Genomic DNA, 26167 nt, shown 5'->3' with positions numbered 1-26167 from the left:
ACATGTTGTTGGAGCTGTTCTCTGAGCCAGGACACACTGGGCAACTGTTCCCGCAATAAGCACCCACCTCTTCCTTGCACCCAAGTTCTATGGGGTTGCGTCATTCTGAGAGTTTGTCCTTCATTCAACTTCTGTCCTCAGCAGAAAGAGGAAGTGGCTGTGTCAGGGGAGGGAAGAAATCATGACTAGGATGTGACCCTGAATGTCAGCTCCCTGCCCGTTCCAGATGGGCCTCAGCAGGAGGGCTTCCCTGGCCCCGTGCAGCAATGTCAGAGGGCCCGGCCTTCCTGCCTCTTAGGGGAGGTAGACTGGAAATGAAAGGTAGTGAGAAGCCACCGAGGGTTGTCTTGACACCATTGCTTAAGCCTCCTGTTTCTCTAAGATTTCCAGAAACTTCCTATTGCATTGGAAAGCCTGCAGGAGCTGGGCCCGGTGGCTCAAGCCTGTAATCCCAGCACTTTGGGAGGCCTAGGTGGGTGGATCATGAGGTCAAGAGATCAAGACCATCCTGGTCAACATGGTGAAACCCCGTCTCTACTAAAAATACAAAAAATTAGCTGGGCACGGTGGCGCGTACCTGTAATCCCAGCTATTCGGGAGGCCGAGGCAGGAGAATTGCCTGAACCCAGGAGGCGGAGGTTGCAGTGAGCCGAGATCACGCCATTGCACTCCAGCCTGGGTAACAAGAGTGAAACTCCGTCTCAAAAAAAAAAAAAGGAAAGCCAGCAGGAACCAACACTTTGGGGGTAGGTTTATTTTTTGAGATGTTGCTCAAGCTATCCTTCCACTTTGGCCTTCCAAAGTGCTGCCATTACAGGCCTGACCCAACGCACGTGGCCTTTGAGCCCCAGCCTGTTACTCCCCTACAGATCACACCACAACCTGCTTGGGCCGAGAGTGACTCACTCAGGACTATCCTTTTGTGCCAAGTCCCCTGGCTCAGGGCCCTTAACCACCCAAATCACCTAGGGATTTTGTTTGAGATTGTGTTGCTCTGTCGCCCAGGCTGGAGTGCAGTGGCGAGATCTCAGCCCCCTGCAACCACCGCCTCCTGGGTTCAAGCAATTCTCCTGCCTCAACCTCCCGAATAGCTGGGATTATAGGCACCCACCACCACGCCCGGCCAAATTTTTGTATTTTTAGGAGACAGGGTTTCACCATGTTAGCCAAGCTGGTCTTGAACTCTCCTCAGGTGATCCACCTGCCTCGGCCTCCCAAAGTGCTGGGATTCTAGGTGTGAGCCACCGTGCCAGGCCCAGGATGGGGCTTTAAATGATCCATTTCCAACAAAATCTCAAGTGATACCGATGTTCACAGACCACACGTGAAGTGTCAAAGGCCTTCCTTTGCTCAGGTCGAAAGCTTCCAAAATCTTGCTCTGAATGCAGTCTAGACATTGTCTACACCCGAGTCAACACACAGGAGCCCCTGCTCTCAGCCAGACACCAGGCCAGAGATAAGCACCATGCCAGTTGCACCTGAGCATCTTCCAGCTTGCATCATTTTATGCCTAATCCTACTCAGTAGGCACCACCCCCACGTTGCCCATGCGGACTGGCAGCCTCATAGCAGGTAGCCAGCCAGGCTGGGAGGCTGCAGAGAAAGGGAACATCTCCCAGTGACAATGGCTCAAGTTTGGGGCATGGCTGGAGACAGCTACTGGGGGAGGCTTCACATCCCTCAGAAGTAACATGAATGCCTTCCCTAGAGAAGGGGGCACAAGCTCCCTGGGTAACCCCTTGGGGCACCATCCCCTTAGTAAGTATGCCTAGGGGCTGTGGCCAAAACCTGGGGCAGGGAAGCAGCCTATTTAGGGAGAATGACAAAGATCAGGGGAGTTTGAAAAGCAGCTCCCCTCAGTGACAGTAAGGCCTCAGGTCTATCATCCCAATGTTTCTGGGGGCCAAAGGGAGGGGATCACTTTAGGCCAGGAGTTCGAGGCCAGCTTGGCCTCAAACCAGTTTCTACCAGAAATAGAGTAAGTTGGGCATGGTGACTCATGCCTGTAGTTCCAGCTATTCAGGAGGCTCAGGCAGGAGGATTGCAGTAAGCTATCACTGTACTACTGCACTCCAGCCTGGGCAAGAGTCAGACCCTTCCCTCTCAAAAGAAACAAAACAAGGCTGGCGTGGTGGCTCACACCTGTAATCCCGGCACTTTGAGAGACCAAGGTGGGGCAGATCACCTGAGGTCGGGAGTTCGAGACCAGCCTGATCAACATGGAGAAACCCTATCTCTACTAAAAATACAGAATTAGCTGGGTATGGTGGCAGGCACCTGTAATCCCAGCTACTTGGGAGGCTGAGGCAGGAGAATTGCTTGAACCCGGGAGGCGGAGGTTGTGGTGAGCCAAGATCGCACCATTGCACTCCAGCCTGGACAACATGAGTGAAACTCCATCTGGAAGAAAAGACAAACCCAAAACCGAAAGCAGGTCCTCAGCCCTCCTACCCGCAAAGCAAAAGTCCCCACCTCAGAGCCCTTGCCTTGGGCCAGGTCAAGTCCATACCAACGTGCCCCAAGCATAGCTTCCAGCCCAAGGTGACAGGTAAGACCGGACAGCAGCAGAGCTCACAGCTCTGCCCTAGTGGGACGGCCCAGTCACAACTGGCCTTCTGTCCTCTAGCATCAGAATAGATTTTGCTGCCTGCTTCCCTTGGAGAAGTGGGCCTGGAAGTTCTCTCCTCCCCTCTCCCATGTCTAGAGTCAGATCCATGGGGGCCAGAGAGGCAAGATTCTTTTCTAGCCTAGAAGTAGGGTGGGTCCAGTCAGCCTGACCTTCATCCAAGAGTTTCCAGCCGGGCGCGGTGGCTCATGCCCGTAATCCCAGCACTTTGGGAGGCTGAGGCGGGCAGATCATGAGGTCAGGAGATGGAGACCATTCTGGCCAGCATGGCAAAACCCCGTCTCTACTAAAAATACAAAAGTTAGCTGGGTCTGGTAGCACATGCCTGTGGTCCCAGCTACTTGGGAGGCTGAGGCAGGACAATTGCTTGAACCCAGGAGGTGGAGGTTACAGTGAGCCGAGATCACACCACTGCACTCCGGCCTGGCAACAGAGCGAGGCTCCGTCTAAGAAGTTTTCATGTTGGTTTCCATGGAGGTGATTATAGTTGGCCCCAAAGACATGAGCCCTGACCCCCTGTTTACACTAGAGGCACAGTAGTGGGTGCTGGACTGTGCTATGTGAGCACACAGGGCTGGTATACAGTCTTCCCCGCCCTGACGGTCAGTACTAATTCTGACCTTCCGTCTGGTCACCACACCACGACCAGATACTGCTTTCTTCTTTTATTGGGAAGCAGACACAGGGTGGGAGGCAGTGCGACACCTCCTGGTGAGAACCAGGATAACAGCGGTCAGAGTCAGGAGCGCCACAACAGCCAGGCCTGTGCCCAGCAGCAGCAAGGAGGTGTCAGCCGGCAAGGCCCACTGCTCCATTTCGTGGTCACCAGTCCTGTCCAGGAAGATCAGCGGTCCCACGGTGACGTCTGCTTCTTCTGTCACTGGAAGGAGAACACCTGATGGTCATCTTAGGGACTAAGTCTCTAACCAGGAATTGCAACGTAGGTTTTATTCTCCTTAGTGGGCTAAGCTAGTTTGTCGTCTGTATGTCATCTTTGTGTGGGAGTTAAGGAACGGAAAGTTTATAGACCAAAAAAAAAAAAAGACCGATTTCTCGGCCGGGTGCAGTGGCTCACACCTGTAATCCCAGCACTTTGGGAGGTCGAGGCAGGCAGATCACCTGAGATGGAGAGTTTGAGACCAGCCTGACCAACACGGTGAAACCCTGTCTCTACTAAAATTACAAGATTAGCTGGGCCTGGTGGCATGCACCTGTAATCCCAGCTACTTGGGAGGCTGGGGCAAGAGAATCACTTGAACCCAGGAGGCAGAGGTTGCAATGAGCTGAGATTGTACCATTGCATTCCAGCCTGGGAGAAAAGAAAAGAAAAAGAGAAGAGAAGAGAAGAGAAGAAAGAAAAGACAGCTTTCTTGGCCAGGCATGGTGGCTCACCCCTGTAATCCCAGCACTTTGGGAAGTTGAGGCAGGCAGATCACCTGAGATCAGGAGTTCAAGACCAACCTGGCCAACATGGTGAAACTCCATCTCTACTAAAAACACAAAAAGTAGCTGAGTATGGTGACACATGCCTGTAGTCCCATCTACTTGGGAGGCTGAGGCAAGAGAATAGCTTGAACCCGGGAGTCAAGAGCCAAGAGCATGCCAGTGAGCCAAGAGCATGCCTTTGCACTCTAGCCTAGACAACAGAGTGAGACTATCTCCAAAAGATTAAAATGAAAGTGACAGCTTTATCGTACAGAGAATGTAGGTCCCCCAGGAGGAATTCCCTAGTACATTGCCTTTTTTGTAGAGAGAGGGTCTTGCTATATTGCTCCTGGGCTCAAGCCATTCCCCCCACTCAGCCTCCCCAAGTGCTGGGATTACAGGCAGGACCTACTGTTCCGGCCAGACTACATTAACGGCTGTGATATTTTCCCTACACGCCCGATTAAGTCTCAGTAGGAGCCTAGGACGACAGCAGAGCTACCCTGGCTGCCACTCGGGTGGGGGCTAAGAGCCCCTCCTCCTTAGCCCCAAGATTTGGGTTATACCTGCGGCTACCTTTCCCTAAGACATAAACAGTTTAATGGGAGACAAGGGGCCAGGTGTGATGGCTCAGGCCTATAATCCCAGCACTTTGGGTGGGTGAAGTGGGTGCATCACCTGAGGTCAGGAGTTCAAGACCAGCCTGACCAACATGGAGAAACCCCATCTCTATTAAAAATACAAAATTAGCTGGACATGGTGGTACATGCCTGTGATCCCAGCTACTCAGGAGGCTGAGGCAGAAGAATCACTTGAACCCAGGAGGCAGAGGTTGTGGTGAGCTGAAATCGTGCCATTGCACTCCAGCCTGGGCGACAGAGCTAGACTCCATCTCAAAAAAAAAATAAATGAGGGACAAGGGAAAAGACCATCACCCTGAAATGACAGCAGGTACCCTCCACTGAGGGGAGGGCAACGAACAGCCTCTTGGCCATCCCACAACATACCATGCCTGCGGTCACGGGCAGGAGAACCGGACCCCAGGCTCACGACATGGGGCTGCCTCCTGGCATGGCTTGGAGTGCCACAGTCACCCTTGCTACAGCACTGGCAGATGTCAGCCGGGCCTTCCACCGGGAACCAGCTGAGAGGAAAGACAAGCAGCTTAGGTTTTTGGTGTCTGCAGGGAGAAGTTTGCTGATAATATACTGGGGGAAATAGAAGGGAGGGGGGGTCGCAGATTCAGTTTCTACCCCAGTCATGGAGCACCTGGCCTCCTCACCTGTTGGAAGCCTTGCTGAAGGAACAGGCTTTGTTCAGTTCATCTGGGTCCTGCTCAGCTAGGGTGACCTTCAGGTGGCAGGTGATGTATATCTACAAGGAATAACAGCCATTTCCAGGCTGAGTTCCAGGCTATGCCAGGGCGTTTAACACCCCAGTTCTCATAGAACCCTTAACCCTTGTGTGTGTGTGTGTGTGGTTTTTTTTTTTTTTTTTTTTTTTTTTTGAGACAGAGTTTCGCTCTTGTTACCCAGGCTGGAGTTCAATGGCACGATCTCGGCTCACCGCAACCTCTGCCTCCTGGGTTCAGGCAATTCTCCTGCCTCAGCCTCCCGAGTAGCTGGGATTACAGGCACGTGCCACCGTGCCCAGCTAATTTTTTGTATTTTTAGTAGAGACGGGGTTTCACCATGTTGACCAGGATGGTCTCGATCTCTTGACCTCGTGATCCACCCGCCTCGGCCTCCCAAAGTGCTGGGATTACAGGCTTGAGCCACCGCGCCCGGCAGAACCCTTAACCCTTTAAAGAGGGAGAAGGGGCCAGGTACAGTGGCACATACCAATAATCCCAGTGCTTTGGGGGGCCAAGGCAGACAGATCACCTGAGATCAGGAGTTGGAGACCAGCCTGGCCAACTTGATGAAACCTGTCTCTAATAAAGATACGAAACTTAGCTGGGTGTGGTGGTGCACCCCTGTAGTCCCAGTTACTTGGGAGGCTGAAGCAGGAGAAGAGCTGGAACCTGGGAGGTGGAGGTTTCAGCGAGCCAAGATCATGCCACTGCACTCCAGTCTGGGTGACAGAGTAACACTGTCTCAAACACTAAAATAGGCCAGGCGTGGTGGCTCACGCCTGTAATCCAAGCACTTTGGAGGCCAAGGTGGATAGATCACCTGAGGTCGGGAATTCAAGATCAGCCTGACCAACATGGTGAAACCCCGTCTTTAAAAAAAAAAAAAGAAAAGAAAAAACTAAAATAAAGACAGGGAAGGAAGAGCCTCATCTCCAAGAGGGTCTAAAGGTTCACTTGCTTGAAGTTAGAACAAGTAGCAACTAATTCTAGACTGGAATCCATCATTTATCATTCCCCTAATCTTTCCCAAACTTACCCAATCAATGAACAGGCTTGACCTTGGGCTTTTGAGACAGGGTCTGTCACCCAGGCTGGAGTACAGTGCCGTGACCACACCTCACTATAGCCTTGACCTCCTGGTCTCGAGGAATCTCCCACCTCAGCCTCTCGAGCCGCTGGGATTATGGGCACGTCCTATCACACCTGGCTAATTTTAGATTTTTTCCAGAGACAAGGTTATACTATGTTGCCCAGGCTGGTCTCGAACTCCTGGGCTCAAGCGATCTGCCTGCGTCAGCCTCCTGAAGTACTGGGATTACAGGTGTGAGCTAGTAGTGCCCAGCCAATCCTGAGCTGAACTCAGCATTGCTAAACCTCTGCACCTACCCCCAGGTGACCGAGGTGGGTGGGAACGCCTTACTAGCCAGCATTAGCTGGGCTGACACTGCCACCTGCCACTTCACTAGTTGACAAACTACTTTTCTCAGGGATGTAGTCACTGTGTATTGCCAGCTAAGGCCAGAGCAAGTTGTTTCTGTGACCTGAAGTCCTTGGGCACACAGACACTTTTTAGACTTTTCCTATGGAGTTTCCATTTCAGACTTAAGTTGTATGGGCCGGGTGTGGAGGCTCACATCTGTAATCCCAGCACTTTGGGGGACTGAGGTGGGTGGATCACGAGGTCAGGAGTTTGAGACCAGCCTGGCCACATGGTGAAACCCCATCTCTACTAAGGACACAAAAGTTAGCCAGGTGTGGTGATACGTGCCTGTAATCCCAGCTACTCAGGATACTGAGGCAGAATTGCTGGAACCTGAGAGGTGGAGGTTGCAGTGAGCTGGGATCCGGCCACTGCACTCTAGCCTGGGGGACAGGGCAAGACTCCGTCTCAAAAAAATAAAAAAGTTTTATTGCTTACTTCTTGGGCACATTACCCTGGGCTTAGTCTAGCCTGGGCCAATTTCCCTTTACCTGTAAGTGATCTGATGCCCAGAAGACTCACCAGGCTGAGACCCTGACAGTCCTGACCTCTTATATACCCTCATTAGACAAGTAATGCAAGAAACTAATATGAGCTCCTCCTGGGAGCTGAAGGACCCCTACCCAGAGATTGTCAAGTGCCCTGTAAGCTACCACCCCTTTTTTTTTTTTCGGGCGGGGGTTGGGGGGGATGGAGTTTTGCTCTGTAGCCCAGGCTGGAGTGCAGTGATGTAATCTTGGTTCACTGCAGCCTCCACCTCCCGGGTTCAAGAGATTCTCCTGCCTTAGCCTCCTGAGTAGGTAAGATTACAGGCATATACCACCATGCTAGGCTAGTTTTTATATTTGTAGTAGAGATGGAGTTTCACCATATTAACCCGGCTGGTCTTGAACTCCTGGCCTCAAGTGATCCACCCACCTCAGCCTCCCAAAGTGCTAGGATTATAGGCATGAACCACCGCACCCAGCCAAGCCTTCTATTTTTTTTTTGAGACAGAGTTTCGCTCTTATTGCCCAGTCTGGAGTAAAATGATGTGATCTCAGCTCACTGCAACCTCCATCTCTCTGGTTCAAGCAATTCTCCTGCCTCAGCCTCCCGAGTAGCTGGGATTACAGGCGTGCGCCACCACACCCAGCTAATTTTTATGTTTTTGGTAGAGACTAAAAGTGTTGGTCAGGCTGGTCTTGAACTCCTGACTTCAGGTGATCCACCTACCTCAGCCTTCTTGCCTGGCCACCAAAGCCTTCTATTTTTTAATTTGAGACGTCTCGCTCCATTGCCAGGTGCCAGGCTGGAGTGCAGTGGTGCAATATCGGTTCACTGCAAACTCCACCTCCTGGGTTCAAGCAATTCTCCTGCCTCAGCCTCCCGAGTAGCTGGGACTACAGGCGTGCGCCACCACACCCAACTAATGTTTTGTATTTTTAGTAGAGATGGGGTTTCACCATGTTGGCCAGGATGGTCTCAATCTCTTGACCTCATGGTCTGCCCGCCTCGGCCTCCCAAAGTGCTGGATTACAGGCGTGAGCCACTGTGCCCGGCCCAAAGCCTTCTATTGTTAAAGCTGAGATTCTATCTTGCCACTGGGGCTAGGGGCCATTTTGACAGAGCCAGGGCTACACTGAGCCCTGGCCCATCCCCAGGTCAGTTTCCCTTCATATTCCAGGCAGGGCTTCAATTCCTCCCTGCTGAACCTCAGGCAGAACAGGGGAATTCTGCCACCTTCTAGCAAAAGCCTCAGAGCCACAAGCCTCGATCACCACCTAGTGGCCAAGTGCACCAGCAGGGAAACTTGAAACCACGTTAAATTCAGACTTTTAGAAACAAGCCAGGATTTTAGCAGTTCCCTGGCTGACAGTCTTAGCCACGTGCCCTGCAAGAAAGAAGCTTCCATCATCTATTCCAGAGGAAATGTGCTTTCGTCTGTTGCTTCTTCCTAGTACGTTTTTCTGGTGCTATCTGGAGTCTAAGATCCCGGGGTAGTTCCCCTATAGTGGCCTTTTAGAAGCAGGTTCTTGGCCAGGCCCTGTGGCTCACACCTGTAATCCCACAACTTTGTGAGGCCAAAGCAGGTGGATCACCTGAGGTCAGGAGTTCGAGACCAGCCTGGCCAACCTGGTGAAACCCTGTCCCTACTAAAAACATAAAAATTAGCTGGCCATGGTGAAGGGCACCTGTAATCCCAGCTACTCGGGAGGCTGAGGCAGGAGAATCAGTTAAACCCAGGAGGCGGAGGTTGCAGTGAGCCAAGATCACGCCACTGTACTCTAGCCTGTGTGGCAGAGTGAGACTCCATCTCAAAAGAAAAAAAACCAAACACATACACACCACTGTTCTCTGGTGTCACCCCTCAAGCCCTAGATGATTGAGAAAGCAGCTCAGTCTCTATCCCTGCTGACTGCTAATACCTGCATGAAGCCTTCTCCCCGTCTTCCTCCCAAATGAGCCACTCTGAGGTCAATCTCGATTTCCTCCGACAACCAGGACCCTCTCCCCTAAGGAGCTGTAGGTCACTGAGCCAAGGACCAGGACTCTTTTCCCAACTGCACCCTCCTTTATCCACAGTCCCATTCAAGCAGGCTCTGCCATGAAGAGCTTCAGGCCATCTCATCAGTACAGATTCTAATATCCCTTTTGCAGCCCTACTGATCTGTTGATCTTTCTCTTCCCACAAGGCAACTACTGGAGGTGGTAAAGTGGCATAGGTATGACCTTTGATAAATGTATACTTTGTCCCTTAATGCCACCTGACATGAGCCTCTGCTTCAGAGGTTTGCAAGCCTGGCTGTGTATTAGAACCACCTGGGAGTTTAGGTGGCTTCTGATGCATTTCCAAGTAGAATAAGGTAGATCAGTAGATGGAGGATAGCAAAATGCTAGTGGTAGGCTGGGCATGATAGCTTATGCACCTTGGGAAGTTGAGGCAGGTGGATCACTTGAGGTCGGGAATTCGAGACCAACGTGGCCAATATGGTGAGACTGTCTCTACTTCAAATACACAAACTAGGCAGGCAGTAGTGGCACATGCCTATAATCTTAACCACTTGGGAGGCTGAGGCAGGAGAATCACTGGAGCCTGGGAGGCGGAAGTTGCGGTGAGCCTGGATTGTGCCACTGCACTCCAGACTAGGGGACTGAGTGAGACCCTCTTGGAGGGGGAAAGGGGGGGAAGCTGGTGGTAGAACCTGGAAAAATACGTACAAAGTTGGTGGAGTCTTACAGCAAACACCTATGAAAATTTTGCTAATAGAATGTTACAAAAATAAGACTCCAGGCCCTGTCCTGATAGGGTGAAGGTGTGAGATTCTCCACAAGCAGTTTTACAACCTTTCCAGATTAGTATAAAGCCAGTGTTGGAAACCCCTAATCACTTCCTAACCACCTATTCTGAACTCACATCCCTACCTCTCATCTCAGCGAGCTTGTTTAAAAGCTATTTGAGGCTGGGCAGTGGCTCACTCCTGTAATCCCAGCACTTTGGGAAGCTGAGGGAGGAGGATTATTTGAGGCCAGGAGCTCAGGACCAGCCTGGTCAATAGCACTAGACCCTAACTCCACAAAAAGCTAACTTAGGTGGGCATGGCGACAGCTAAGCTGTAGCTCATCCCAGCTGCTCAGGAGGCTGAGGTGAGAGGACAGCTTGGGCCCAGGAGGTTGAGGTCGCAATGAGACATGATTGTGCCACTGCACTGCAGACTGGGCATAGGGAGACACTTTCCACAAAGGGCAGAAGACCCACAAATTGATTTGTATTTCTAACAACCTACCAGTACTTCCTGGCTAGGAGCCAGACCTTCCACCTGTACTTCCTGCCCCATCCCTTCCTGTCTCAGCCATCCGGGCAGTTCACACCTGCACTCCTTCCTTCTTCCTTCCTGGGGTCAACTTGGACTTTTACCTGAGACAGTGTTTCCCTCTTGTTGCCCAAGCTGGAATGTAGTTACTCATCACAATCTTCAACACCCTTGTTCAAGCCATTCTCCTGCCTCAGCCTCCCAAGTAGCTGGGATGATAGGCATGTACTACCACACCCGGCTAAGTTTTGTATTTTTAGTAGAGATGGAGTTTTACTATGTTGGCCAGGCTGGTCTCCATCTCCTGACCTCGTGATTCGTCCACCTTGGTCTCCCCAACTGCTGGGATTACAGGCGTGAGCCACCATGCCCCACCAAAATTTCTAGTTTAGGTTCCCTAGGGGAGGCCCCAGACTGGCAGAACCAACACTCAGGAATGCAGATTCTGGGCCTCACACTTGACCACCTGAATCAAACCCTGGGTTGGGTCCAGTCATCAGTTTCAACAAGCCTTCCAGGTGAGGATGCTGCCTTCAGATCCACCAGCCCAGCCTATGATCGAGTTCAAGAGGCACCCTGGCTAAGAAGTTCGTACCTGCTTTCTTTGCCCCTGGAGAAGGCCTCCAGGAAGGCTGATACCTGTTTTGTTTTGTTTTTTTTTTTTTTTTTTTTTTTTTTTTTGAGATGGAGTCTCGCTCTGTCACTCAGGCTGGAGGTGCAGTGGCACAATCTCATCTCACTGCAACCTCTGCCTCCCAAGTTCAAGTAATTCTCTTGCCTTAGCCTCCTGGGTAGCTGGGATTACAGACACCCACCACCACACCCAGCTGTTTTTGTAATTTTAGTAGACTTGGGGTTTTTACCATGTTAGCCAGGCTGGTCTCAAACTCCTGGCCTCAAGTAATCTGCCCACCTCAGCAGCCCAAAGTGCTGGGATGACAGGTATGAGCCACTGCACACAGGTGACACTGGAGTCTTGTCAATTCTTTTTTTTTTTTTGAGACCAAGTTTCGCTGTTGTTACCAGACTGGAGTGCAATGGCACGATCTCAGCTCACCGCCACCTCTGCCTCCTGGATTGAAGCAATTCTCCTGCCTCAGCCTCCCGAGTAGCTGGGACTACAGGCGTGCACCACCATGCCCAGCTAATTTTTGTATTTTCAGTAGAGACGGGGTTTCACCTTGTTGACCAGGATGGTCTCGATCTCTTGACCTCGTGATCTACCCACCTTGGCCTCCCAAAGTGCTGGGATTACAGGTGTGAGCCACCGCACCCACCCTCCTCCTACCTCTTAAGAGTTCGTATTGTCCATCCTTCCCCTTGAAGGCCTCACTAAAAGCTCACGGCTTTACTTTCAAGGTTGAGTTCCCAGGACAGAGGTCTAAGCCATTTGCTTAAGGGGAGGATCTAGTGAGTGACCACATTCAGTAGGATATTAAGGTTGAGAGTTTGGCCTTCTAGGCTGTTAAGCTCTTACCATATTTCTGGAGTCATTAGCAAAATGAAACACATCCACCGTGAACTGGAGTGTATCTGGCCTGGGTCTGGGAGCTTGGAATGCAGAAGAGGCATCAGTGAGACCGTCGACAAGACAGCTTGGAAAAGAACAGAATGGTGTTAAAGCCAGACAGGTGGGCTAGGCGTGGTGGCTCACGCCTGTAATCCCAGCATTTTAGGAGGCCGAGGTGAGCAGATCACATGTGGTCAGGAGTTCAAGACCAGCCTGCCCAACATGGTGAAACCCCGTCTCTACTAAAAATACAAGGATTAGCCAGGTGTGGTGGTGGGTATCTGTAATCCCAGCTACTCGGGAGGCCGAGGCAGGAGGATCACTTGAACCAGGGAGCCAGAGGTTGCAGTGAGTCAAGATTGTGCCTCTGCATTCTAGCCAGGGCAACAGAGTGAGGCTCCATCTCCTCCACACAAAAAAAGCCAAACAGGTGGCTCTAGGGTCATCTTGCTAGGAACGTTCCCTAGGAAGGGAGCCCAGTGCTCACCCATGGAAGTCCACGATGGTGTGATAAGGGGAGGCATTCTGGTCTGGTGTTGGCGTGGCCACACAGTGGTCCACAAATAGCCGCAGTGGCACGTGGCTGCCAGTGTGGATTTCTGCCTGGAGGTGGGCCACATCTCCCAGGTGGAAGGTAGGGGTCCTCTTCTCAGTGCTCCAGTTCTCTGAAAGACACAGCCAGCCGGGCACAATGGTTCACACCTGTAATCCCAGCACTTTGGGAAGCTGAGGCGGGAGGATCACTTGAGGTCAGGAGTTCAAGACCAACCTGGCCAACATGGCAAAATCCCATCTTTACAAAAAATACAAAAATTAGCCAGGTGCTTATAACCCCAGCTACTCAGGAAGCTGAGGCAGGAGAATGGCTTGAACCTGGGAGGCAGAGGTTGCAGTGAGCCGAGATCGTGCCACTACACTCCAGCCTGGGTGACAGAGTGAGACTCTGCCAAAAAAAAAAAAAGTTAGCTGGGTGTGGTGGCACACATCTGTAATCCCAGCTACTTGGGAGGCAGAGGCAAAATTGTTTGAACCCAGGAGGTAAAGGTTGCAGTGAGCTAAGATCACATCACTGCATTCCAGCCTGGGAGGTCAGAGCACCATCTCAAAAAACAAACAAAAAAAAAAAAAAATGAAAAATAAATGCAAAGAGACAGCCAAGGGCAGGGGCTCTAGACTGCCCAGGGCCTTCCACACTGCCCCACCCAGCCCTCTTCTCTTACCCTCCATCAGGCGCAGAGAGAAAGTCAGCTTCTCCTCTGAGAACACCGTGGTCCTGAAGGGCAGCCAGGTGGGAAGGATGGCCTGGCTGCTCACATTGCCCCGCCTGAAAGGACAACAGTGGCTGTGCACACCTGCCTCGGGTCATACCCACCTCGGCCCTCACTGAGGCGGAGTATCTCACCGTTACTCCACTGCAGGGTCCTCAGCCATGGCCCAGCCAGGTAGCTGCTGCAAGATGGCTCAACAGACACCTGGAGCCCGAGGCTGCCCCTGAACCTGCCTGAACTTCTGCACCTGTGAGTGGCCCAGCCCTCCTAACTGAGGCCATCTGGGCTGCTGAAGACAGATACAGCTGAACTTAGGAGTTTTGTGTCTAGTCTGAACTCAGTTCCTTCTTTAGCACTGGACTTGGGTGCAGTGGCTCATGCCTGTAATCCCAGCACTTTGGGAGGTGGAGATGAGAGGATTACTTGAAGCCAGGAGTTTGAGAGCAGCCTGGGCAACACAGTGAGACCCTATCTCTATAAAAAAAAAGAACATAACTGGGCGTGGTGGTACATGCCTGTCGTCCCAGTTCTCAGGAGACTGGGATGGGAGGATCGCTTGAGCCCAGAAGTCAAGGCTGCAGTGAACTATGATGCTGCCCATGGCACTCCAGCCTTGTTGACAGAGCAAGACTTTTTTTTAGACGGAGTCTTGCTCTGTCACCCAGACTGGAGTGAAATGGTGCAATCTCAGGTCACTACAACCTTCACCTTCCAGGTTTAAATGATTCTCCTACCTCAGTCTCCTGAGTAGCTGGGATTGCAGGCACACACCGCCACACCGGGCTAATTTTTTTGTGTCTTAGTAGAGATGGAGTTTTACCATGTTGGCCAGGATGGTCTCGATCTCCTGACCTCAGGTGATCCACCCACTGGGCCTCCCAGAGTGCTGGGATTACAGGTGTGAGCCACTGCACCAGGCCCAGTGAGACTTTTTTTTTAGACCACCATGCACACACTTTAGCCCTACAGGTTCAGGTCTGAGGTCTGAGGTCTGAGGTCTGATTACAGGCCCTGCATGGTACTCCACAGGATGCCTGAGAGGGGAATCTGTTAAGGCTGTCTGGAAGATGTCACTCCAAGTGACAGATACATCTATTGATACCCAGACTTCAGGTATCTGGAGCCAGGTTAAAGCATCCCAGCCTGCAACCAGCTTCTCTAGCACTTCCGGCACCCAACCAACCAGGTGAGCCACCATCTTCAGAGGTCAGGCCCAGACAAAGTTGCTCTGAAGTCGAGGACTACCATGGTCACAGGAGGGCTTCAATCCCTCCAGCTGGCTGAGCTGCCCTTGACTCCTCCCCTCTCCCCTACCTACGATGACCCCGAGCTCCTCCCCTCTCCCCTACCTACGATGACCCCGAGCTCCTCCCCCCAGACCCCGAGCTCCTCCCCCCAGACCCCGAGCTCCTCCCCCCAGACCCCGAGCTCCTCCCCCCCGACCCCGAGCTCCTCCCCCCCGACCCCGAGCTCCTCCCCCCCGACCCCGAGCTCCTCCCCCCCGACCCCGAGCTCCTCCCCCCCGACCCCGAGCTCCTCCCCCCGACCCCGAGCTCCTCCCCCCCGACCCCGAGCTCCTCCCCCCCGACCCCGAGCTCCTCCCCCCCGACCCCGAGCTCCTCCCCCCCGACCCCGAGCTCCTCCCCCCCGACCCCGAGCTCCTCCCCCCAGACCCCGAGCTCCTCCCCCCAGACCCCGAGCTCCTCCCCCCAGACCCCGAGCTCCTCCCCCCAGACCCCGAGCTCCTCCCCCCCAGACCCCGAGCTCCTCCCCCCCAGACCCCGAGCTCCTCCCCCCAGACCCCGAGCTCCTCCCCCCAGACCCCGAGCTCCTCCCCCCAGACCCCGAGCTCCTCCCCCCAGACGCCGAGCTCCTCCCCCCAGACGCCGAGCTCCTCCCCCCAGACGCCGAGCTCCTCCCCCCAGACGCCGAGCTCCTCCCCCCAGACGCCGAGCTCCTCCCCCCAGACGCCGAGCTCCTCCCCCCAGACGCCGAGCTCCTCCCCCCAGACGCCGAGCTCTTAGCTCCGAGTCAGCCTCTGCAGTCCCTGCAACACGGGTCAGGCCTCATCGAATCCGTTTCCCAGCCTCCCAGCTGGTCCTCACTAGCTCCCACTTCTCTTCTGCACCAGCCACCTGGTGACCCTGGGTGGAGATTCAGGCCTCACCCATTCCAGGAAGGGCATCTGTGGCGAGGCTGGTGAGCCCATCTGTCTGGCTCCCTCATTACTCCAGTCTGGGTTCCAGCCCCAGGCTACATGTCACCTACTAGGGGATGTGCTGCCCTCCCCCCCGGGATGTGCCCAGGTGGCTCTGCCCAGGCTGACTCAGCCTCAAGGTCCTGCTCCAGGATTCTGTCCCCGGATGACCTCTACCATGATTCCTCTTCCATCAACTCCCTACCCACTTCACACTAGTTTTTTTTTGTGATGGAATCTCGCTATTGCCCAGGCTGGAGTGTGGTGGTGTGATCTCAGCTCACTGCAACATCTGCACCTCCCAGGTTCAAGTGATTCTCCTGCCTCAGTTCCTGAGTAGCTGGGATTACGGGCACTCATTACCACACCTGGCTAATTTTTTTTTTTTTTTTTTTTGGTATTTTTAGTAGAGATGGGGTTTCACCATGTTGGGCGGGCTGGTCTCGAACTCCTAATCTCATGATCTGCCCACCTCAGCCTTCCAAAGTGCTGGTATCACAGATGTGAGCTGCTGCACCTGGCCGTATCTTTATACACACTCCCAGACTGGTTCAAGGGCAGAGACAAAGGCCCCTGCACCGCATGCTGAGGCCAGAACAGGAACCAGTGTTGCCCTTGGGAGCCAAAATTACTCTCTCCTCCCGCCTCAGGGCCTGAGTTCACAGGGACATGACTAATGCCAGGGGCTTAAGAACCACAGAAGAGGAGGTGGTCACAGCCCAGCCTGGCACTATTATTTTTGAGATGGAGTCTCACTTTGTCACCCAGGCTGGAGGACAGTGGCACGATCTCGGCTCACTGCACCCTTTGCCTCCTGGGTTCAAGCAATTCTCCTGCCTCAGCCTCCCAAGTAGCTGGGATTACAGGCTCCTGGCTAACATCTGTGTTTTCAGTACAGACTGGTTTCACCATGTTGGCCAGGCTGGTCTCAAACTCCCGACCTCAAGTGATCTACCTGCCTCAGCCTCCAAAATTACAGATGTGAGCCACTGTGCCTGGCCCCAGTGGAAATGGAAGGGCATTTCTGAACCCCACAAAGGGCCCAAGCTGGCACAATACCACCCCCAGGCCTGGGCGGCTCTGCAGCTTCCTCTAAGCTGCAATTGGGCTCTTGACACTCTTCTGGGATTCCAACTAGACTCAGCAGTCCCCCCAATCCCACCCAGGGCAGTAACCACGGCTGCAAGCACTTCCATAGATAGTTCAAATAGCCATGCTGCAAGCTGCCACCCACAGCTGACCCATTTGTCTGCAGGGGCCATGACGGACAGTCCCACACTGACCTGGGGTAGCGGCACTCGATGGGAATCTCTGCGCGGTTAGTCCTCACGATGGACAGGTTTCCCACAGGGCGGGGGTCGTGAAGCAGGAAGGTGCTGTACACCAGGGCATCGTCGGTCACCTGGAGGAAAGGTGAGGGGTTAATGCTACAGCATCACCTGCCCCGGTGCACCCAGGCCACACATGAGTACACAGGGAGGGCAGCCCACAGGGGACAGAAAGACCACGGGGTCAAGGCCAGGTGTAGCCACTCATGCCTATAACCCCAGCCCTTTGGGAGGCTAAGATTGCTTGAGGCCAGGAGTTTGAGACTAGCCAGGGCAACATAGCAAGACCCCATCTCTACAAAAGAGAACACAGGCTCTGCCACTGGTCAGTTAGGAGAGGCAGGACAAGCACTGTCTTTGCACCCCAGAGTCTTCACTTCTGACATGCCGACCCCACCACAGGCAGCCTGGATCGACCACATGGCTGACACCATGTACTGCCAAGCAACAGAGGCATCAGGGTGGTGCTTCCCTTCTGACACACCCCCTCCATGCCCCCCAATACGTACACAAAGTTTCCTTTTTCGGGAGAGGCCCAGGGCCAAGATAGCCCCCAGAAAGGAGCCACGAAGTACCCAGCTGTTAACATTTATCAGCTTCTGCCCAGGCACAGTGGCTCACACCTGTAACCCCAGCACTTTGGGAGGCTGAGGCGGGCGGATCATGAGGTCAAGACCATCCAGGCCAACATGGTGAAACCCGTCTCTACTAAAAAGACAAAAATTAGCTGGGCATAGTGGCGCATGCCTGTAGTCCCAGCTACCCGTGAGGTGGAGGTTGCAGTGAGCCGAGATCGCACCACTGCACTCCAGCCTGGAGACAGAGCAAGACTCCGTCTCAAAGAAAAAAAAAAAACCACATACACACCCCTAATCAGCTTCTAACCTATCCAAGCCCATTTCACAGAAGGTGGGGGAGACTGGTTGAGGTTGCCTGAGGCAGGAAGAGCTACAGGTGAGTGCTATTGGGGAAATTTGCATTGTCCAACCGGCTGGCAGAAGGCGGGGTCTGACCTATGAAGATTTTAATAGAATTAGAAAGTTGTAACACGGGACCCTCCCCGGTGAAGGTGATACTCGACGAGGATCAGTACTTTTACCTTTCCGGGTGATTAGCGTGGAGTCAGGATTGGAAACCTCTACGCTAACCGCTTCCTTTTCTTTCGCTTCTTTGCTGTCACCCAGGCTGGAGTGCAGTAGCACAAATCTGGCTCACTGCAACTTCTGACTCCCGGGTTCAAGCAATTCTGCCTTAGCCTCCCAAGTAGCTGGAATTACAGGTGTGAGTCACCAAGCCAGCTTTTTTTTTTTAAAATAGAGTTTTCACCGTGTTGGCCAGGCTGGTCTCGAACTCCCGACCTCAGGTGATCCATCTGCCTCAGCCTCCCAAAATCCTGGGATTACAGGTGTGAACCACCTTGCCCAAGCCCTAACCACTTATTCTAAACTCACTATCCCCACCTCTCATCTCAGGGAGCTTGTTTAAAAGCTACTTGAGGGCTGGGTGAAGTAACTCACACTTGTAATCCTAGCACTTTGGGAGGGAGGATTGCTTGAGGCCAGGAAGTCAAAACCAGCCTAGGAAAGAGCTTTTTGTTAGATTCACCTGGGGAGCCAGGCACGGTGGCTCACACCTGTAATCACAGCACTTTGGGAGGCCGAGGTGGGGGGATAGCTTGAGTCCAGGACTTTAAGGCCAGCCTGGGCAACATAATGAGACCCCTTCTCAAAACAAACAAAAAAACCAAAACACTAAATTAATGGGGTGTGGTTACGAATGCCTGGAGTCTCAGCTACTTGGGAGGCTGAAGTGGGAGGACTGCTTAAGCTAATGAGTTGGAGGCTGCAGTGAGGCTCTACAAAAGATCACTTGGCTGGGCCATCCCAGCTACTCAGGAAGCCAAGGCGGGAGGATGGCTTGAGCCCAGGTAGCTGCCTGGCCCTGTCCCAACTAACTTGATCTTCAGGGAACAGTCCTAGACCTTATTAGCAAGTACCCCAGCACAGACAGGACCAGCAGTGTAGTTCATGGAGCCCCTTATTCAAAAGTAGTTACCAATTTCAGGGCAGGAGAGCATTCAGTGAAGCACCTGCCTGCCCTACAGGACTGCACAGGCTGTATACTGGGGAGCTGGCCTGGGCTGCAGGTGATTTCTTTCTGAGACAATTTCGCTCTTGTCACCCAGGCTGGAGTTCAACGGTGCCATCTCACCACAACCTCTGCCTCCCGGGTTCAAGCAATTCTCCTGCCTCAGCCTCCCGAGTAGCTGGGATTACAGGCATGTGCCACCACGCCTGGCTAATTTTGTATTTTTAGTAGAGACAGGGCTTCTCCACGTTGGTCAGGCTGGTCTTGAACTCCTGACCTCAGGTCATCCGCCTGCCTCAGCCTCCCAAAGTGCTGGGATTATAAGCGTGAGCCACCAAGCCCAGCCTGGCCCCAGGTGATTCTTCTCGTGTGGGACTGAGAAACACCACACCAGAGGAAGGAGTTTGCAGGCTTTGCTCCTCGTTGGAGTCACCGGAGAGCGTTATTACCCGTGGCTGTTCCCACACCCTGTTTTAGCAGCCTGGACATCAGGATTGTTATAAGCACCACAGGTGGGGTTTTTAATAAGAGCAACGGTCTTGATCTACCTCCCAGGCTGGAGTGCGGTGGTGCAACCATGGCTCATCGCAGCCCCAGCTCATGGGCTTGAGCAATCCTCCTGCTTGAGCCTCCCAGTAGTTGAGACTACAGACATGCACCACCACACCCCATTAACTTAGGTTTGTTTTTTTTTTTTTTTTTTTTTTTTTTACAAAAGGAGTCTCATTAGGTTGCCCACGCTGGCCTTAAACTAATGCACTGAAGTGATTCTCCCTCCTCAGCCTCCCAAAGTGCTGTATTACAGGCATGAGCCACCACACCTGGCTCCCCAGGTTTGGTGAATCTAACACATCTGTGAGCCTCTAGAGTCATTCCTCAACTCCTGCAGCTCTCTGGCCTCCCTCCCCAGGGAAACGAGGGCCCCAAGTCCTCAAGGAGAGCCAGGAGACCACACTTAAGACCAGAGCTCTGGCTGGAGGGCTCTAGGGGCTGGACTTGCCCCCATCCCAGCCAAGCTACTGGGTCCAGGCCCAGGTAAGTGGGAGCCAGAATCCCGTAAGGTGGGAGAGGACAGGCCCTTCACAGGGCCACAGGAGCTTTGTCCAGGGGCTCAGGGTTCAGCTGGGGAGCTGTGTGCCCAGCTCTGCCCTACCATAAGGCCCCTCCTTGCAGCCTGTTTCCCCACTGGCTAGGGGGAGAGGGGTCTGGCCTGGATTTCTTCGTTTCTTCCCGGACGTGCCTCAGGTTAAGCCCTTCCCCCTTAGAGCTGCCCCCAGGGACCAACTGATGTGTTTAGGTTCTTCAATGCCAAGGTTATGATGTGCCCCTCCCCCCCATGCCACTTATCTATGTGTGGTTTTGTGGGGTCTTTTTTGGTTTTTTGAACCAGTCTTGCACTGTTGCCCAGGCTGGAGTGCAGTGGCACACTCTTGGCTCACTGCAACCTCTGCCTCCCGGGTTCAAGCGATTCTCCTGCCTGAGCCTCCCAAGTAGCTGGGATTGCAGGCATATGCCACCACGCCAGGCTAATTTTTGTATTTTTAGTAGAGATGGGGTTTCTCTGTGTTGGTCAGGCTGGTCTTGAACTCCTGACCTCAGGTGACCTCCCAAAGTTCTCGAATTACAGGTGTGAGCCACCACACCAGGCCCCAGTTCATTTTTTAAAAAGGCGTAAGAGACAGGGGTCTCACTATGTTGCCTAGGCTGTCCTCAAACTCCTGGCCTCAAGCAACCCTCCAGCCTTGGCTTCCCATAGTGCTGGGGTTACAGGCATGAGCCACAGCACCCGGCCCACTTGCTGTTCTTAATAGTTTTGGTCTCTTCAGAATATGCCCCAAGCATTAGAAACTTAGCCTCTTAGGCAACCCACAGGGCTGTCCTATTACGCATGCCCATGTGTGTCACAAACCCACCTGAGTCAGAGTGGCGTGGCTTGGTCCAGCCCGAAGGGCGCTGCCACCTCTGGCTCTACCCCACCTACTGATTTCGGCAGTCAGAGGCAGGAGCTGCCCCAGGCCCCGTTCCCTCAGCTCCCAGCTTCAGGCCTCAACTGTGCCACATCCCCACCTACGAAAGAGGTCCACGAAATCCCACCTCCCCCCGACTCTGTGATCACACTCCCCATCCCCGGCTGCCTCACATCCTCCCACCAAAGCCGGGGCCCCCCCAGCGTTTCTCACCTGCATGCTGTTACCACACTCATGGAGTCCAACCTCAAACCTGACCACATCCTCTGTGTCCGTGGAGACCAGGGGCTCACAGCCCTCTGGGCCCAGGGTGAGATCAACAGCCCTGATAAGCTTCCTGGTGCCAAAAAGGTCTTTACTGACTGTGACCACCAGGGTGGCTTCCTGACACTCCACCACTACGGGCTGCAGAGCGGTCTCAGGGTGGCTGGTTCCACCCTGTAAGAGCCTGAGGGGTTGGGGGTAGCACAGCTCAGTACTACCCCAGAGCAGGAGGCAGATGAATAGCCCATAGGTCAGCTCCATGGCGCCTGCAGAGCAGCGGGCAGCCACCACCGGCCATCTTATACCCGGGGATGCTGGCTGCTGCCACCTGAGCTCTCACCTGCCTCCCTTCCCGAGCCAGCTGGGCCCTTGTTGTAGAAAGTGGTCCCCATCCAGCAGCCTCAGTAACACCTGGGAGCTTGTTAGAACTGCAGACCCTCAGCCCTCACCCCAGCCTAACCGCAGCATTTTTTAGTTTGGAAATCCCCACATGTACCCATGTTACATTTTTTTTTTCTTTTTTTTTTGAGACAAGTCTTGCTCTGTTGCCCAGGCTGGAGTGCAGTGGTGCGATCTTGGTTCACTACAACCACTGCCTCCCAGGCATGTTCAAGCTACTCTCCTGCCTCAGCCTCCCGAGTAGCTGGGATTACAGGGCGTGCCACCATGCCTGGCTAATTTTCGTATTTTTGGTAGAGATGGGTTTTCACTATATTGGCCAGGCTGGTCTCGAAGTCCTGACCTCAGGTGATCCTCCCACCTCAGTCTCCTAAAGTGCTGGGATGACAGATGTGAGCTGAACCCAGCCCACGTGAAAGTTTTTAGCTTGGAAATCCCCACGTGTATTTACGTTAAGGTTTGCAAAGAGTGTGCTGGCTGCCTGCTGAGCCACAGTTTATCACAGTTTCCCTCCAATGCCCTGCTGGCCCTGCCGGTAGGAAGCTCGCAGCCCAGCAAGGGAGTTGTCCCAGGTCTGTGGGGGACACAGGAGAAAGCCCTTGATTGAAGGGTCTAGGGGATTAGATCCGAGACATAGGAGCTCATTCCACGTGTGAGAAAAAGGAGGTGGTATCAATTAGGAGACGGGAGGAGTTTCACGGGTCTCTGCCTTATTTTATGGGAGGCCGGAGGGAAGGTCCGTTCAGGCCGAGGCAGCTATGTGAAAAGAGGTGTAGAAGGGGCACTGGGTTCTTCATCCCTGGGTGAATCCCCAGGAACTTAACTGAGACAGCAGAAGTGGGGCTTGGCTTCAGCTCACCCCCTACCAGTGCATTCTTTTTTTTTTTTTTTTTGAGACAGTCTCACTCTGTCGCCTAGGCTGGAGTGCAGTGGTGCAGTCTCAGCTCACTGCAGCTTCCACCTCCCAGGTTCAAGGATTCTCGTGCATCAGCCCCCGAGTAGCTGGGATTACAAGCTCGTGCCACCTCATGGGGCTCTTCACCTCGAGGGATCCACCCGCCTCAGTCCCCCAAAGTGCTGGGGTTACAGGCGTGAGACACCTCACCTGGCCCGACCACGGCATTCCCTTCCTGCATTCCCAGGGATCACCGGACCCACACCACGATCACTGATGCCATCATGTGGAACCATGCCTTTTACTTAAGAGAATCGGGCCAGGCATGGTGGCTCACGCCTGTAATCCCAGCGCTTTGGGAGGCCGAGGCGGGTGGATCACGAGGTCAAGAGATCGAGACCATCCTGGTCAACATGGTGAAACCCCGTCTCTACTAAAAATACAAAAAATTAGCTGGGCATGGTGGTGCGTGCCTGTAATCCCAGCTACTCAGGAGGCTGAGGCAGGAGAATTGCCTGAACCCAGGAGGCGGAGGTTGCAGTGAGCCGAGATCGCGCCATTGCACTCCAGCCTGGGTAACAAGAGCGAAACTCCGTGTCAAAAAAAAAAAAGAAAAAGAAAAGAATCCTAGGACCTGGCCTCAGGAAATCCAAATATCAAGCCAAGGTTGTGGAGCGTCCCACCTCAGGAAGGAAGGCTGAACAATGAACTGACTGACAGCCTTGTTGCCACCAGCCAGGCCACCAGGTGACCCATTACTCAAGATCACCATGGCAACCAGATAATGCCAACCTGCATACTTTTTAATGCATATATCATAATTTTAAGATATGCTTACTAAATGCAATGTGGTATCCTGGAACAGAAAAAGGATGTTAGTGAGAACATTTTATTTTATTCATTCAAATAAAATCTGGAGTTTGGGCCGGGCGCGGTGGCTCACACCTGTAATCCTAGCACTTTGGGAGGCCGAGGCAGGTGGATCACAAGGTCAAGAGATCGAGACCATCCTAGCCAACATGGTGAAACCCCATCTCTACTAAAAGTACAAAAATTAGCTGGGTGTGGTGGCGCGTGCCTGTAGTCCCAGCTACTCGGGAGGCTGAGGCAGGAGAGTTGCCTGAACCCAGGAGGCAGAGGTTGTGATGAGCCGAGATCGAACCATTGTACTCCAGCCGGGCGCCTGGTGACAGAGCGAAACTCTGTCTCAAAAAAAAAAAAAAAAAATCTGGAGTTTGGGTAATATTAATGTGCCAATGTTGATTTCTTGGTTTTGACAAATGTGCTGTGGCTGCATAAGATGTGGAGATGTGCTGGGTACTGTGGCACACATCTCGCATCTGCAGTACCAGCTACTTGGGAGACTGAGGTGGGAGGATTGTTTGAGCCCAGGAGTCTGGAGCTGTGGTGAGCTGATACTGCACCACTGCACTCCGGCCTGGGCAACAGAGTGAGACCCTGCCTCTAAAAAAATAAAATTATTATGCTGAGTAAAATAAAGCAGACCCAAAAGTGTCCATACTATATGGTGACATTTATATAAAGTTCTTTCTGGTCTTTCTTTTAAAAAACATTTTTTGTTTTTTTTTTTTGAGATGGAGTCTTGCTCTGTCACCCAGAGTGGAGTGCACTGGCATAATCTTGGCTCACCACAATCTCCACCTCCTGGATTCAAGTGATTCTCCTGCCTCAGCCTCCCAAGTAGCTAGGATTACAGGCATGCGCCACCACACCCAGCTAATTTGGTATTTTTGGTAGAGACGGGGTTTAACCATATTGACCAGGCTGTTCGCAAACTCCGGCCCTCGGGTGATCTGCCCGCCTCGACCTCCCAGACTGCTGGGATTACACGCATGCGCCACTGCACCTGGCCGAAACATTCTTTTAAGCTTTTTTTTTCTTTTTTCATTTTACTTATTTTTTTCTTCCTTTTTTAGAGACAGGGTTTCACTACGTAGCCCAGGCTGCTTTTGAATTCCTAGGCTCAAGGGGTCTTCCCACCTCAGCCTCTCAAAGTACTGAGATTACAGTCATGGGCCACTACACCCAGCCATTTATATAAAATTCTAGGAAATACAAATTAATCTATAGCAACAGCAGATAAGCGTCTTGTTAGAGTTGGAAGAATAGTGGGAGGAGGGGAGGGATTACAGAGGAGCAAGAAAAAATCTTTAAGCATGATGGAGGTGTTCATTACCTTGATTGTGGTGATGGTTTGAGGGATTTATATACATGTCAAAATGAGTCAAATTGTACACTTCTTTTTTTCTTTTTAAGACAGTCTCGCTCTGTTGCCAGGCGCCAGGCTGGAGTGCAGTGGTGTGATCTTGGCTCACTGCAACCTCCACCTCCCCGGTTCAAGCAATCCTCTTGCCTCAGCATCCCTAATCTGGCTGGGACTACAGGTGCGTACCACCATGCCCAGCTAATTTTTGTCTTTTAGTAGAGATGGGGTTTCACCATGTTGGCCAGGTTGGTCTTAAACTCCTGACCTTGTGATCCACCCTCCTCGGCCTCCCAAAGTGCTGGGATTACAGGCGTGAGCCACTGGGCTGACAAGACACACTTTTGAGAAATGGTGAAATACTTGTATCAGTTTCCTGGGGCTGCGGCAACAAAGTTTCACAAACTGAGTGGCTTTAATAATCGTTCATTGTCTCATAGTGCTGGAGACTCAAAAGTCTGAAATCAATGTATCAGCAGGGCCAGGCTCCCTGAAACCTGGGAGACTCCCTCTTTGCCTCTTCTAATTTCTGGGTTTGCAATTCTCAGCGTTCCTTTGCTTGCAGATATATCACTCCAACATTCCCCTTTGTAAATGCCTGATCGTGTTTTCTATCTTTCCATCACATCTGGCTAAGTTTTAAACCTCTCAGCTTGGTGTGGTGGTGCATGCCTGTAATTTTGTATTTTTAGTAGAGATGGGGTTTTACCATGTTGGTCAGGCTGGTCTCGAACACGCAACCTCCGGTGATCTGCCTGCCTCGGCCTCCCAAAGTTCTGGGATGAGCCACTGCACCCGGCATTTTTTTTCTTTTCTCTTTTCCTTTCCTTCCTTCCCTCCCTCCCCTCCTTCCTCCCTCCCTCCCTTCCTTCTTTCGTCTGTCTTTCTATAGGATCTTGCTCTGTAGCCAGAGCTGGAGTACAGTGGTGATCATGGTTAACTGCAGCCTCCAACTCCTGGACTCAAGGGATCCTCCCACGTCAGCCTCTTAGCATGCTGAGACCATGGGTGTGCACATGCATGCCTGGCTAATTTATTTATTTATTTATTTTTGGTAGAGACAAGGTCTCACCATGTTGCCCAAGCTGGTCTCGAACTCCTGGGCTCAAGCAATCCTCCTACCTCAGCCTCCCAAAGTGTTGGGATTAGAGGCATGAACCACTGCACCAGGGCTCAAACATACAGTCACGCGTCACTTAACAGCCAGGGTATATTCTGTAAAATATGTCGTTACTAGATTTCCTTATTGTGCAAGCGTTGTAGAGTGTACTCACACAAACCTAGATGGGCTAGCACACTGCATACCTTGGCTCCGCGGTCTAGCCTATTGCTTTTAGGCTACAAACCT

General features: G+C 52.7%; 1 protein-coding gene across 2 annotated transcripts in view; it reads right to left on the bottom strand.

Annotated features, from left to right (window-relative positions):
- Window positions 1-3278: 3278 nt before the first annotated feature.
- Window positions 3279-26167, bottom strand: part of ZP3 (zona pellucida glycoprotein 3) — a 37445-nt gene continuing 14556 nt past the window's right edge. The window contains exons 1-8 of one of the 2 annotated variants that reach the window (XM_008981923.5): window positions 21251-21562; window positions 16938-17056; window positions 13410-13513; window positions 12677-12854; window positions 12157-12274; window positions 5334-5425; window positions 5059-5195; window positions 3282-3506 (exon numbers count right to left, since the gene is read on the bottom strand). In XM_008981923.5, the coding sequence (XP_008980171.1) occupies window positions 3292-3506; window positions 5059-5195; window positions 5334-5425; window positions 12157-12274; window positions 12677-12854; window positions 13410-13513; window positions 16938-17056; window positions 21251-21562 (1275 nt within the window). In that variant the 3' untranslated portion in view covers window positions 3282-3291. Of the gene's footprint in view, window positions 3507-5058; window positions 5196-5333; window positions 5426-12156; window positions 12275-12676; window positions 12855-13409; window positions 13514-16937; window positions 17057-21250; window positions 21563-26167 lie in introns of those variants that run through there. The other variant, XM_035280385.3, reaches the window with a different exon arrangement.

This window comes from Callithrix jacchus, chromosome 2 (assembly GCF_049354715.1).
Source record: "Callithrix jacchus isolate 240 chromosome 2, calJac240_pri, whole genome shotgun sequence".
Lineage (NCBI taxonomy): Eukaryota > Metazoa > Chordata > Mammalia > Primates > Cebidae > Callithrix > Callithrix jacchus.
Note: the sequence above shows the minus strand (reverse complement) of the source record. Positions and strands in the feature narration are given on the sequence as shown.